The sequence below is a fragment of the Anopheles bellator genome, chromosome 1 (genome assembly GCF_943735745.2).
Source record: "Anopheles bellator chromosome 1, idAnoBellAS_SP24_06.2, whole genome shotgun sequence".
In the NCBI taxonomy this organism is placed as follows: Eukaryota; Metazoa; Arthropoda; class Insecta; order Diptera; family Culicidae; genus Anopheles; species Anopheles bellator.
In genome coordinates, this window is record NC_071285.1 from 36,078,570 (window position 1) to 36,091,680 (window position 13,111).

Genomic DNA, 13,111 nt, shown 5'->3' on the forward strand with positions numbered 1-13,111 from the left:
TTAACAACATGGAACCTTGAACTCAAATTGCTGAACTGAAGCAACGGGCCGGCGGCGGTCTACGGTCGGCACTTTACCAACGCGACGATATCACTTGCGTTTTGAATGCCGAATGCTGAATTGCGGATATATTTTACTGAAGGAGTGTTGGGAACTTCCAATAGATTACTGTTAACTGTTTACGATCTGACTGAGGATCTCTTGCGCAATAGAAATAGAAGGGTGGCCACTCGTTAGCGTTTGATCTATTGCAGCGCTGAGTGGTCCCCGTAATCTGCGTTGACCCTCGGCAAATTAATTAAACGCTCACAAAAACGGTGGGAAAGAATGCAGACAAATTGGCCGGAGCCCAAATCGGCTCTCGTAACTTATTGCTTCTTCTTTGTTTGATATCTAAATGCAATGTTTATGAACACCACTCACAACTCATCTACAACAAAAGCCAGTTAAGCCATCGGAAATTGCGATATCCTCCTAGTGCGTCACGTACTGTAATTAACCACCATTCTACATCCTGCGAAGCACGTAGGTCCGTAGTGCCACGTGCCAAACATACTTGATCTATTTTGATGACAAATGATCTTCGGTGTGAGAAAGCAGCAAAATTAGATTCTAATAATTGACGTCCTTCAAACCGCCAAGGTTACGCGTTCGGCGTGGCGTTCATCAACATCGGCCTTTCATCGCCGCTGACGGTGCCCCGCCCTGGCCTCCCCCCAAGACAGGTTGGCCACAGGGGCTGTGGAATTTGAATCATGCCCATCTCCTGCCCGAACGTGTGTCCAGCAAGGGCAGCACCGGGCCGGGCCGAGTGACTTCAGCAGGACGTCAGCAGAAAATGTTTACGCCGGTTGTTTGCACGTCGCGCCCGAACCCAGCACCTACCTTCTCCCCACCATGAAGTGGTGGTGACGCAAATCGGTGGATGCTGCAAAATAAAGACCAAAGACGGCCAAAGCCGAGGTGGCTCCCCGAATCGCGGTGGTTCTAGCTAAACCACCGTGCTCCTTTTCGCGGAATCATGCTCACCCACTCTAGTATTTTGAAGACGAATTCGGGGCGGTCAAGCTCATCCAATACAAATTAATCTGTGTTTGTGTTTGTAGTGCACATCAAAGTACAACAATGAAACGGTCGGTAAACGAGGTATACATTGTGATGATAGCCAGTTGATTGAAGGGGCTGCGATGGGCCGCGTAAATGTGCTGAAAACCTCCATTAAAAACTGTATCCGGTTGGCATCGGTCGTATATTTGCACTGGTGGACTTTTGGACTTTATTTACGCGGCAAACAGATTCTCGCACCATCATCGGCCGCAACGGTAGCTTCGGATAATATGCTTCGGTCTGGTCGAAAAACGGGCCGTTTTTTTCTCAGATAATATTGAACATTTGCCTACGCTACGCCCGGTAGCCGCGTCCACTTCAGTGCGCGCCTTTAAAAGATGCTTTAATTTGATTGGGGCTTCGATTGATTCGTAAACGATTGTATCGGTCTGTCTCCCGGCTAATGGACCGCAGCCCGATGATGCATCTTTTTTATGAAGGTCCATTATGAACATCAGATCGTATCGCTGCTGGGTAACGACAATTTTTGAACCGTACCCGAATTCGTTTAAAATAATTACTTCATTGTGGGGGGCTGCTGTTCGGCAAAAAAAACGTTCGCAATTATTGTATGAAAATTAGTTCCAGTTCGTTTGAATGTATCATCTTTCGCAATTAGATAATTGCTTTCAACTAGTGCGCAGTGCGCAAGACACGTGCGATCATGGGGCGCGTGTTCTGACCGCGACACCGTTGGCGGATCAACTGCGCGATCGCGCTGGGAAGCGGTGCGCCACTTCAGTCAACTTCTAATGAGAATGTGAAAATGTGCATTGCAAAGCGCATTTTTCTCGATGCATCTTGTCGCGATTTGCATTCGCTGTCCGATGATCTTTGACTCCGGAGTCCGGATCGAACAAGAAACAGGGCCCTTGCCGTGGATAGTATCGATCCGATGCGGCAGGAGAGAATAATGCGCGGAAAACCGTTTTATAATTGCACACACGTCGACCGTAACGGGCACTAGATCCTGGCCAGATAAGTAATGATGGGAAAAGTTCACACAGCCCGCATGGAATGGACCGAAATTTGGTGCACTTAGTTCCGGGTGATCATCAAAACCAGATTATTTAGAAGGCAATAGACGTCATGGGTGATAAAATTTATTCTACCCATTCACCTAGTCGTTCTAGATCAGGGGTTGATAGCAGCTTATCACAGCACAGCGCAACACTAATTGCGCTGGCTAGACCGGTCCCCACCGGGCCGCTCGAGTTCTCGACCTCTCCGCCCCAGTTGATGGCGGTGAGTCGTATCGGTGACCTTCCAACGATTTGTATAATAAGGACCAATAGAGAAGGCCTGAACTGTAAGGGCCCACGGTAATTGCTATCACTTGCAAACAGGTTTTCGAATCGCTATGTGATATAATTCAAAGGCTTCCAAGGCGTAGCAGGAAAAGTCCGCGTCCATCGCCACCGTTGTAACGACCAGGGCAAACTAGCAATCATTGTTGGTGCTGCTGTTGCAACGATCCCGTGTACGCGGCAAGGAAGGTTAGAAGGTTCCTGGAATTTCATGGCAAGATTAGCCGAGTGAATCATTTTGCACTGAGCTCTATTACATTCCGCAATGGACGATTGTGTCTAGAAACATTCTTACGGAATCTTAATTTCACTCAAAAGTGCTCCAACAACCATTAAGCTTTATTGCCGTCTGGGTATTCCTACTTTTATGAAGGATGCAGAGCTGATGAATCACGTGCCAAAAGGCTTATTGCGATGAATTATTCTTCACCAGTTTTTATGATAAACATTTCACAAGATAATAAAAGAAACTTGTGAGACAAGCGAACACGGACTGACTATTGAATGTGGTTCTGCTGGTATTGTACTAGGTCATTGTGCCCGTCACAAGGATGCTCGCGAAGGTCGTATTCCGAAAGGTATTCCGGCCAACCTTTTGTAACCATTGTGGCTGCCTTTTCGAAGCACTAGCACCAAAATGGCAAACCGCACCGCACAATCAATCCAGGCACACGGACAATGGTGCTTCACAGGGCTGATAATGGGCCGGCCACGGATAATCCGTCTTCGTAGTTTGTGGTTGGAGGAGTAGTGAGCCATTACCACGAGCGGCAAGTGTCGTCGACAATGTTGCTATTGGATGCCAAATTCGGCTCCGCCATGATGCTTTTGGTCGCCACACTCAAGGTACTATGGAAATACTCGGCGACTGACCTTATAATAATTATGCATAATAACAGTGCACTCGTGTGGCAATCGGGCAATGTGCCTGAAGGAAGAAACCGAACCCATTCGATGCTGTTGCTACCGGGTGTTGTGACAGGAAGTAAACCGGTATGCTTGTAATACGGAAAGGGATGTTCGATTCGATTAAATTGATTCCCTCACTTTAAGCGCTGGTCACTTTCATGGTTCAATCGGAAGCAACAATACGTTTCATAATAAGAAAAGGATCTCTAAAGATTTCAATAGTTGTAAATAAATATAAATGGTGAAACATTTGGACGGACGTTAGATTAAATTCAACATTTTATGTGTAATACACTCGTTCAAATATTATAATAAGTATGGAATTATTGTTATTGATTCTTGAAATCATTATTTAAAATCATAAAAACTTTTGCAATCTTTAACAAAAAGACATTATAGAAACTTATCCATCGTTGATGATAATTTTTGCATTGCACGAAACGCGTAAAAATTGAAAACGCCTAAAGGTATGCAATCTGTTACAGTTGGCAGTCCGTTCAGATTAACGCACTATGGGAAATTTGAATCATACGGCGGACATAAGGTGTTTTGGGAAGAATCTACGGATTTTTTCAACGTTTTTATGTTCTTTGCATGTGTTTTGATTTAATGCAATGTTTTCTTAAAATAAGCCTAGCGGACACGCACGAATCGAGACTGGATTTTTTTAAAATTATCTAAATTTTAATTGTAACGCCTAGTTTAGCCTAGTATTTTTTCGAAGTTTTCTATACTAATTCCCGATAAAAATGTTTAAACAATGTGAAACGGGAATATTTGTTTTTTTTCATATCAAAAAACCGATCTTTCCTAATGATCGCTTAAGAATTAAAGTTCGATTAAAAGTGCCATTTTTATCACCCTTTCGACTTTGACACATGAATTGCCGGAATCTACGCAACGCGGAAGGTTCAAAATTCGGATCGGTCACAAAAAAAACTTATCTATTTCTGGAAAATACAACTGAAAATCGTCACCCATAAAAATAGGTTTATGAGCGCCTCTTCCTCACAGTGGCTCGGACGGAATTTCAACTGGTACCATTGACATTGAAACCGTTAACAAAACACCCTCCCCCCCCGAACACCGGTAGCGATCGGTGCCACAAAACGACCTGAAACGAATTGGTAACGGAGTCACGCGTCCGCACCGATAAGTTAACCTTCGTCGTCGAATCGGTTCTTAGAGTTTTCAATGCACCCGGCTCCGCTCCGGGTGTCGAGAGCAACCTCGTAAAAATGGTGACGCCGGCGCGGACGTTGTTCGCATCGAAAACTAGCCAAAGTGTAGGCCAAGCACTTGAGAAGTCCGCACTCGCGACTGGCAATGGAACGATGCGCGGGTTTTGTTTCTCGAAAACAAACCGTTTCTGATGAGCGGCCATTAGAGTTGTGCACCGCCGTGAGCCATTCACTTTTGCGTATCCCCAAATTGGTCTGCCAGATGCGTTAAATGGACGAGGAAAATTCGTCTATAGTGAGGCAATTGAGCAATTTAAACGAAACTGGCCACAGAGTTCTTTTCCGATAGCTATAAAAGTCTCATCCATTAGTGACTTCCGATTTTCAGGTACGCAAGAATAAAGCTGTGCCGCCGTGCTAGAAACGCGGACACTCCGGCTCAGGTGTCCGCAATTAGTGCTAATTGTAGAATTAGCCAAGGAGTTTCCGTCTGCACGTGTGGCGGCGATGGCGAGAAATTTTCGCACAAAACCTTCGAAAACAAAACGAAAACAGAAAAACATGAAAGATTCATTACCTTTTCACGTCCCAATGATCGCGGGCGCGGCCCCACCTGCGTCCCAAACTCCGAAATGGCCCATTCGTCATGCCAACCACGCGCTCCGGCCGATTACTGGTCCGGGGTTTGTGTGTTGTGTCTGCTGCGGATTAGCTCGCCAAGCCAAGACTTCTCGTGCCAAGGCAAGGGGAGCCTTGTGGCACGTGACCTACTGACTGCACTGTGAAGCTGATCGATTTCTCGGTCTGAGTTAACGCGAACCCTCGCCAGGGGGGTCTGCAAATGCGCAGATTTCATGCGCCACTCAGCAGCGCGAAACGGCCCTTCGCATGCGGCACGACATTTTCGCACCGAAAGAGAAAAACCTTCCCCACCGAAACCCGCTTCCCCGCCGGTCCCGTGTGTGGAATCCGTTCGCCTAGTACGTCCAGATCATGTTTGGATCCGTTTGCGGGTTTCTTCATTTGTGAAAATGGAGCAACAATTTCTCCCGCACCTGGTCGGCCTAACCTAACGAGCTGGAAAGGATCGTGTATCGCCACGAGTTGTCGCCACAGCTACTAGCGTTTCATGCATATTTTATCACCCTTCGACTTACACAGCTTGAAGTTTCGCCTTCCGAGAAACATGATGAATCCTTCGCGTGATCCTGCCGATCACGGATCACTCTGGGTCTGCTGAGGTGTGCGGGGTTTTTACCGGGAACTGCTGCAGTGTCGTGCGTGAGTCAGCTTTCGGGCGGGCCGTGGATTACCGACACAAGGCGATGGCGATGGCGAAAATCGACTCAATTCTGCACCACCATGAACTTCGGAGTCGGAGCGCCTGTGAAGTGAACGTCGAGTCATCGAGTCGTCGGTTGACCGTTTCGAAAGTAAGTTTCGAGATCCAATTCACGTTGCGCACACATACACACACCGAACACACACACACACAAATATCACGGGCCACACACACATGCGGAAGCGATATGGAACGAAAGTAACGATAGCAAACAATAAATAGCTGTCGCGAGCGGGGAAGGGGAACGAACGGACCGCGGCCGCGGAAAGTGACCGCTGGCGCTGGCCGGAAGTAAAAGCAAACAGAAAGCAATATGGCCACACGCGGCGGCCAAGCTTCGGTAACTTCGGTGGCGTAAAAAGGTGAAGATATCCGATGATACGGTCACGGTGCGCGATACCGCCGATCGAAAAGCTCTCTCGTGGCAATCCCTGTTGACCGCCGTTGAACTGAGGATATACGCAACACACCGTTCGGTAGTCACCCCTGGAACTGGACGAAAGTGGGCAAAAGTCAAAATCCGGATCTCGCGGCGCGTAGGCGCCACCGTTAATCCCTAAGCCGGCCGTGCTGCGGCCCCGGGATAACGGGAATGCTGGTGGTGCTGCAAAAAAAACACAAACGAGCCAAACAAACCCCGAAAAGAAACCCAAATCTGTGCCGCGACCGCGGCGACGGCAGCGAAAAAGGGCACACACTTGGGCACGGCGCGAAGAAACAACCGCTACGCTCGAGAACCGGACCGCCGGACCGGAGCTACACACTACCGGATCGAGGCACAGAGACAGAGAGAGAGAGAGAGACGGGCGAGGCACTTCCGATCGCGTCGAGTTCAGCGGACCGACTGAGTCGAGCTGGCCAACGGAGCTCTGGCGGCACTCGATCGCGAAACCGATGCCCGGCCGTTTCGGAATCGCGGCGATTCGCTTTCGGATTCGTCCGAGCGGCCAAGTCACTTCACTCGGACCCGCGGCCGTAAGAAAAGAGCTCGATGCGCGAGAGACTACCCCTTTTCGGCCTTTCGGTCAAGAACTTTTGACTACACGGGGGGGAGGGAGGATTACGGTGTTGTTACAGCCAATCAATCGGCACGAGCAGGATGGCAAGCAAAGCAAACAAAAAGAGATTTGAATCATTAACAAAAACATGCGTATCCAGCGTGGCGTCATCGGGCGAGTGACGGTTGTGTAAACAGTGATCACTTCCATCTTCAAGTCCGGTCCGCCAAACATCGGTCCCGGGTGGACACCTAACGACGCGTGTTTGACGAAAGATCCCCCCCTACTGAAGCCCCCATTTCCCGTAATAAGCTGGTAACTCCAGCAGGAAGGATAGCGGCCACATGCTTGTGTAGTACACAGCAGAATCCACACAGCGTTTATTGTGTTGAAGTACGTCAGATACGTGGCGAACGGCTTAGCCATTATAATTATCTACTATCGGACCGTGCTGCCGAACGGTTCTCAACGGTAAAATTAGCGGAGGTAAACACTGCCCAGCCGCACAATGTGCATTCCGCCTGCACGCCTTCGATGCACATTCCCGTACCGGCTTATCGTCGATCACGCACCATTCCGATTAGCAACCGAAGGCTCGGCGGGAGCATTTGCGTAGAGTGATGCAGGGGCCATGTTAGCGCCATTTATTCTTATTTCCTACCTTTTCTGCTAAATGCGTGCTGCTTGGCGATGAGTGCTCCGGGGGAGGAGCAGAGAGAGAGAGAGAGGGAGGAGATATTCTCATCGATTGCCTTCGTAAAACCTAACAATCTGTAGCTGCGTGCCGCTCGACCTACTGCCGAGTGTGTTCTTGCCCTACTAAATCGGCCACGGTCGAGGCCTTGCTTCACTCTGTCCTGCTGAGTATTGATGAGCGGAGGTGACCCACCTAGTATGCCGCGAATTGTCCAGATCTGCCCGTGAAGCCGTTAATGTTTTCCGATTTTCGCCGCCCGCAGTAGCACTTCGCAGCGATCAGCACGAACGAGAGCACAAAGATCACCAGGCTGCCGATCCGCAACGACATCTGGATGGCGTTCGCACTGTACGTGCTGTGATAGATCATGGCCCGCAGCTCGTCCGATATTTCGCCCGGGACCACCTCGAGCCAGATAATCGGCAGGTAGAGTTCTTCGGCGAACTTGTCCAATCCTAAAACGGTGGCCGTAAGCGATAAGAAGCTGTCCGCTGTCCGCTGTCCGTGGACTTACCTTTCTGCACACGAATGTTGATCTGAAACCGAGAGGCCCCTCCAATGGGGAAGGCCAACCGAGGATGGATGTCCGCGTACGTTTCGTGCTTCTCCTGGACCGGCTCAAGCCCTTCGATCGCGTGGATCAGCTCCTGATCGCCGGTGTAGAAGTGAGGGAACGAGGCGAATATCGGAGCCCCGAGCGAGCATCCTGTAATGTTAAACACGCCACTCGGAGCGCAGTTGCTCGATTCGTCCATACAGTAGCACTGGTTGGGAGCGTGCTCCCGCGGGTGCAGGAACACGGTCTTGGGGATCTTGTACCGCCAGGCCGGTATCCCGTCCAGCGCCGTCACCTCGCTATCGTACACGAGCGGAAACTTGCGGCAGAGCGATTTGATGAACACCTGCAGATGCTGGTACCGATCCATTAGGTGGGGCGGAAACTGGGATCCGTCGGTACCGCCCACGAGGTCGCATTCGTCCGTGTGCCACTGGTTTAGCCGGACGTTTCCGTCCAACTCCTTGATGAGCGCCAAATGCTGCAAGCTCGATTCGCCGGAGTAGATGGTAAAGTTTTCGGCACTGGTACCGTTTCGCTAGAATATCGGGACAGATCAAGGAACTGGGAGCATCAGGGCTGGACAGGGCTGGACCTACCGTCATGAGCATTCCGAACCGGGACATCTGAATGTCGTTGCTGAACATCGTGACCGTTTTGATCATGTTCAGCAGCTTGTCCTCGTAGCCCCACAAAAACGATTCCACTGGCTGCTTCATAAAGGCTGTCGAGCTTGTCGCACCTTTCATAATATTGTACGACAGCTTGGTTAAGCTGTTCTCATTCTTCATCTTCGTTTCGGCGGTAAGAAACACCACGTTTGGTACGATCACATGATCGAATGGATTTCCGCTGGATTCCCCGGGCAGGAACTGTATGTGTCGGTGCTCCTGGAAAATATGTCCCAAAAACGGAGTGTCACTTCTACTGTGCCACTGTGCTGGTCGATCGAGCCCACTTACTCGGTATGAAATTGTACCGTCAGCGTTGTGTATTACGTTGATCTTCTCCGCCGTCTCCTTGTAAACGTAGGGCCCTAATTCTTCCACCCGCAGCTTGATGTCTTCACCGGCAAAATATTCTTCTGCATTGGTGTAGTTGAAAACGTGAACCTTCAGCAACGGAAACACCGGCGGTGTAGCCCACCATTCGGCGGCCGTAGAGTTTGGAGTCAGAGTTAGTTTCTGTTCAAAAGTAGAGAACTTCCGATGAGAACAGTCCAACGAAGGGCAAGCTTTATTCGGTTCAGCAATTACCTCTAGTAACGAATTATTGTACATTTCGGTGAACCACATGACGAAGAACCCAAAGGCACTAATGAAGAACACTACAAATAACGCAGCGAGAACTGGAGATGGTGGAAAAAGGAAAAACGAACAGTTAAGCACAATGATTACAAAATTCAAAATACTCCAATCCACTCCAAGTCAATAGAGTCATATAGAAAGGATCGTCTCGATCGAGCTGGTAACAAATAATGGGGCTGTTTCAATGCTCGTTGCGCATGAAATAAGCCCAAATGCAAAGTCACTACTTGTCTATATTGGAACAATTTTATCATCTTATATAAGATGTGGTCCCATTTCGTGGCTACCATCGCGCCTGGTAGCCAAATCTGGCAAGAGATTAAGATTGCGCAGACGCCACTGGCCAGAGAACTCTGCTGAGTTCTAGTGATTAATGGCGCTTCGGCCAAGTCTCAAAATTATCAACGACAAGTTGATATGCGTAGCTACGACCTTTCACGGCCCCTGTCTGGCGCGGCGGTCAAACTAAACGGTGATAATTGTTTACAGGAGAATCCTTTAATGGCCGGGAACCGTCACGAATATTGAATTTCCTGTTTGAGAACTGATAACCTTGGAGCATTTCAACTATGCGTGCGCCTGTTTTTGGCACATGCGTCGCGTCGATTTAGCCTCGTCCCTGCGGGACTCTACTTACGTCACTACTTACTACATTGTGCGCGATTTTTGTAGACATTTATGAGACTAACTGTACAACCAACACGGCCGAGACCACACGATGGACGAGTGGTTTGAGTATATGTGAACAAAGGTTTATGTTTGCTTTTCCCTTGACATGCGGTAAGATGAACCGTTGGCGATAATTCCTCTGATTAGTGGTGGCGGAAATTGAAAAAAAATAAACTTGTACAAACGTGCGTTCGTGCTACATCTTTGAATGAAAAGGACCGCCACCGCCGGCCAATGCGTCTCAAATACCAAACTTCTTCACCGACGGGTATGGATTCCCTCTAATTCCATGTCCAAATAGGCTACTTCTGCCCAGATTGGAAGCCGATCGTAAATATTGACGAATAAGAAACCAGACGCTGGGACACCTTGTTTAATTGAATTGTATCAAACAACCGATCGCAAATAGTGACTCGTGACATGTGGGCTCGATCCTGCTGGTTGTTGGTCGAACACACCCCGGAATATGATTAGAGCCGAAGTCTGCGAGCGGACAATTGATCTGCACTTTCCGACACAGCTTCTTGGTATTGTTCGACCAAAAGCCGGCCTCATTCGGATGGCTTCGAATAGTAGAAAAATCTAATGCGGAAGTGATTTCTGTTGGCCGATGGAAAAAGTGGTGGAAAATAAACCACTTGAGTGTCGCCGTTCGTGGCGTTGTCGGATTAAGGCAAAACTAGCACGATCGAGATACGGGCGCACCCGAACGCGAACACATTCACCGCGCTGGTCTCACTTTCGCTGATAGTCCTTTTTTCGGGTAGTTGCGTTAAAACCGAGCTGATAACACGATAGGGGTCACCACAGTTCAATATTCAAATCAATCTGGTACAGTGGTACAGCCACCACCATTCACCTGCCAACAATTATTGGGTTCGTTCGAAATGCTGTGCTGCGGAACTAGAGACGACGACCGGAAGTGCGTTAAAACTTTCATAAAAATCAGTTCGGAGACAAACAGGCTGCGACAACCAACTCACTGAGCATTCTGTAGCACAGGTTAGCATCTTCACCGGATCGTTGCTCGATACCGAGATAAAAGAAGATCGTGTTTAGGGTACTGGTTTTCTTCTTCAGCGGTCGCTGCTTTCGAAGATCATTTTCACTGGCCACCACGACCGTCTCCGGCGAATTGAAGGCAATCATCTCGACCATGGTTGACGCAAGTGCCGATCGCGTTCACCATGCGCTTCTTTGTCCGCGCCGACCGCCTATTAGCGTTGCAGCAGAAACTTCCGAACGAAAACCGTGCACTTGTTGACGCGCCGTACTGTACTGAAGTCCTTAATCTACGCAATGCCCTCTTATGAGATGGATTCTTCCCCTACGCCGTGGTGCCCCGCACTGAGCCCTGTGGTGCCCTTATCTACAAACATGCTGATTGAGAAAATGGATGTGTGTGTGGGTCACTCGACTGATAACTCGCAGGAGAAACTCAGAACGGAATAAAGTGATCATCGATTGGTGAGCCACAATTCACGTACACAACGAAATCCGTCGAAATGAAGTGGACTCCCAACCTTTTCCACCTGCGACCGTTGTTTGAACAATTGCTGTTGGAACTAGTGAGATACTACCTCCAGAACAAGCAATATATAAATAGCTCTTAAGCAATCCTCCGGGCTCATTCGTATTTTCTCGTCGCCGCAGCCAAAATTGATACCAACGTAGTGTGACCGTTTTTTTTAATTCTCAATTAAAATTTTAAGTTCCAAAAATGTGGTACTTTTCGCCGGCAGATGGCAGTTTCACGATCCAGAAATTAATCCCGGTCCAGACGCTGCGATAATCGCTACGATAATCGTTGCTCAGACACATCGTAGCGATGCATCGTAGCGTGTGGACGCGAAATTGCACCAATTTATGTCATTTTTGAATAATCTTCGCAGATCTAGAAAATCTGAGCAAAGGAGCATCAATTTGTGATGATGGATTTGTTTTGCTCGCTTGTTTATGTGGTGGAAGACCATCGTCTACGTTCGCGCGAGTGTTTAACTGAAGTTATAACACTTTACGAAAGTCTGCCAAGTCTTTGGCAAGTAAAAATTGAAGACTATAGTGATCGCAATAAAAAGGCGGACGCATACGATGCTTTGATTACAATATATAACGAAATCGACCCCACCTGCACTGGAGAAATCGCGGTGAAAAAATAAATAATTTAAGGACAGCGTACCGCAAAGAATCGGAGAAAGTGAGGAAATCGGCAGCATCACGGTCTGCAGTAGAAAAATTCCTTATAGCTTCTCCCCGTAGCTGAAAATCGTAAAGTGGCCGTTAGCCTCTCAAGGGGAGAGATCGCTTGCCGCAAAACCATATCTTCTTTTGCAATGTATGGGGTCACCATATTTAGTAAATCTGTGTATGTTTCCACGTTCATCTGCATGTAGTTCCTCCAATCGTTTGGTTCGTCTTCCAATTCACGCAAAAGTTTAACGGGAGAATATTGGCCTCGCTTTAAAAGCCATTTCCTCGACCACTGTAACCTCTTCGCACGTTCTATTTTTCGCTTTTTAACCGAAAAGCACAATGCTAAGGCAAACCAACACAGCGTTTCTTCCATGGCTGTTTCCTTAATACCGACATCCACCGTTGCAAATCGTTTTGAAAAATCGTAGCGTGTGGACGCTCCATAGATAGCAACGATAAATAGCAACGACACATCGCTACGATACATCGTAGCGTCTGGACCGGGCTTTACAGAAACGTTAAAAAATTTCAAATTTCGAAACGAGCGGTTCGAATGTCCATCAGGTTTCAAGACCACTGGGCAGTTTAGTTTTGACAGTTGCATTTTGACAGCCGAACCGCGTGGTTGTGAAAAAAAAGAAGAGAAAAAAGTTGCTAGAAAATAAGAAAAGGGTATGTCTGCAGCAAACGATGAGGACGAGGACAAGATGCTAACCGCTAACGGGCTGGAGCTGAGATCTCCTTCGAGCAAGAGAAGGCCGCCGTGGAGAAAATCCACGCCGACCACAACCATCGAACCACTCAGTGTGCAGGAGATGGCATTCATGGCGTACAAAAAGGTCGAC

The 13,111-nt window shown here is 48.3% G+C and overlaps 1 protein-coding gene across 2 annotated transcripts; it reads right to left on the reverse strand.

The window, feature by feature from the left end:
- Positions 1–7,212: 7,212 nt before the first annotated feature.
- On the reverse strand, positions 7,213–11,309 carry LOC131216471 (lysosome membrane protein 2-like). Of its 2 annotated transcripts, none has more exons than XM_058210970.1 (6): positions 11,057–11,309; positions 9,354–9,445; positions 9,060–9,281; positions 8,697–8,987; positions 8,056–8,635; positions 7,213–7,996 (listed from the first exon to the last, which is right to left on the reverse strand). In XM_058210970.1, the coding sequence occupies exons 1-6, from the start codon at positions 11,229–11,231 to the stop codon at positions 7,734–7,736; spliced, it is 1,623 nt and encodes a 540-aa protein (XP_058066953.1). In that variant the 5' UTR covers positions 11,232–11,309; the 3' UTR covers positions 7,213–7,733. The 2 variants fall into 2 exon arrangements, with proteins under 2 accessions (XP_058066953.1, XP_058066954.1); XM_058210971.1 differs by having other exon boundaries at positions 7,213–8,011.
- Positions 11,310–13,111: the final 1,802 nt, after the last annotated feature.

What these genes read in the sequence shown, in the direction of transcription:
- LOC131216471 (XM_058210971.1), bottom strand. Translation starts at nt 11,231, where the DNA reads ATGGTCGAGATGATTGCCTTCAATTCGCCGGAGACGGTCGTGGTGGCC. An exon ending in GGTTCGGAATGCTCATGACG is followed by an intron (nt 8,636 to 8,696) that starts GTAGGTCCAGCC and finishes CCGATATTCTAG; the next exon opens with CGAAACGGTACCAGTGCCGA. An exon ending in CAACATTCGTGTGCAGAAAG is followed by an intron (nt 8,012 to 8,055) that starts GTAAGTCCACGG and finishes TCTTATCGCTTA; the next exon opens with CGGCCACCGTTTTAGGATTG.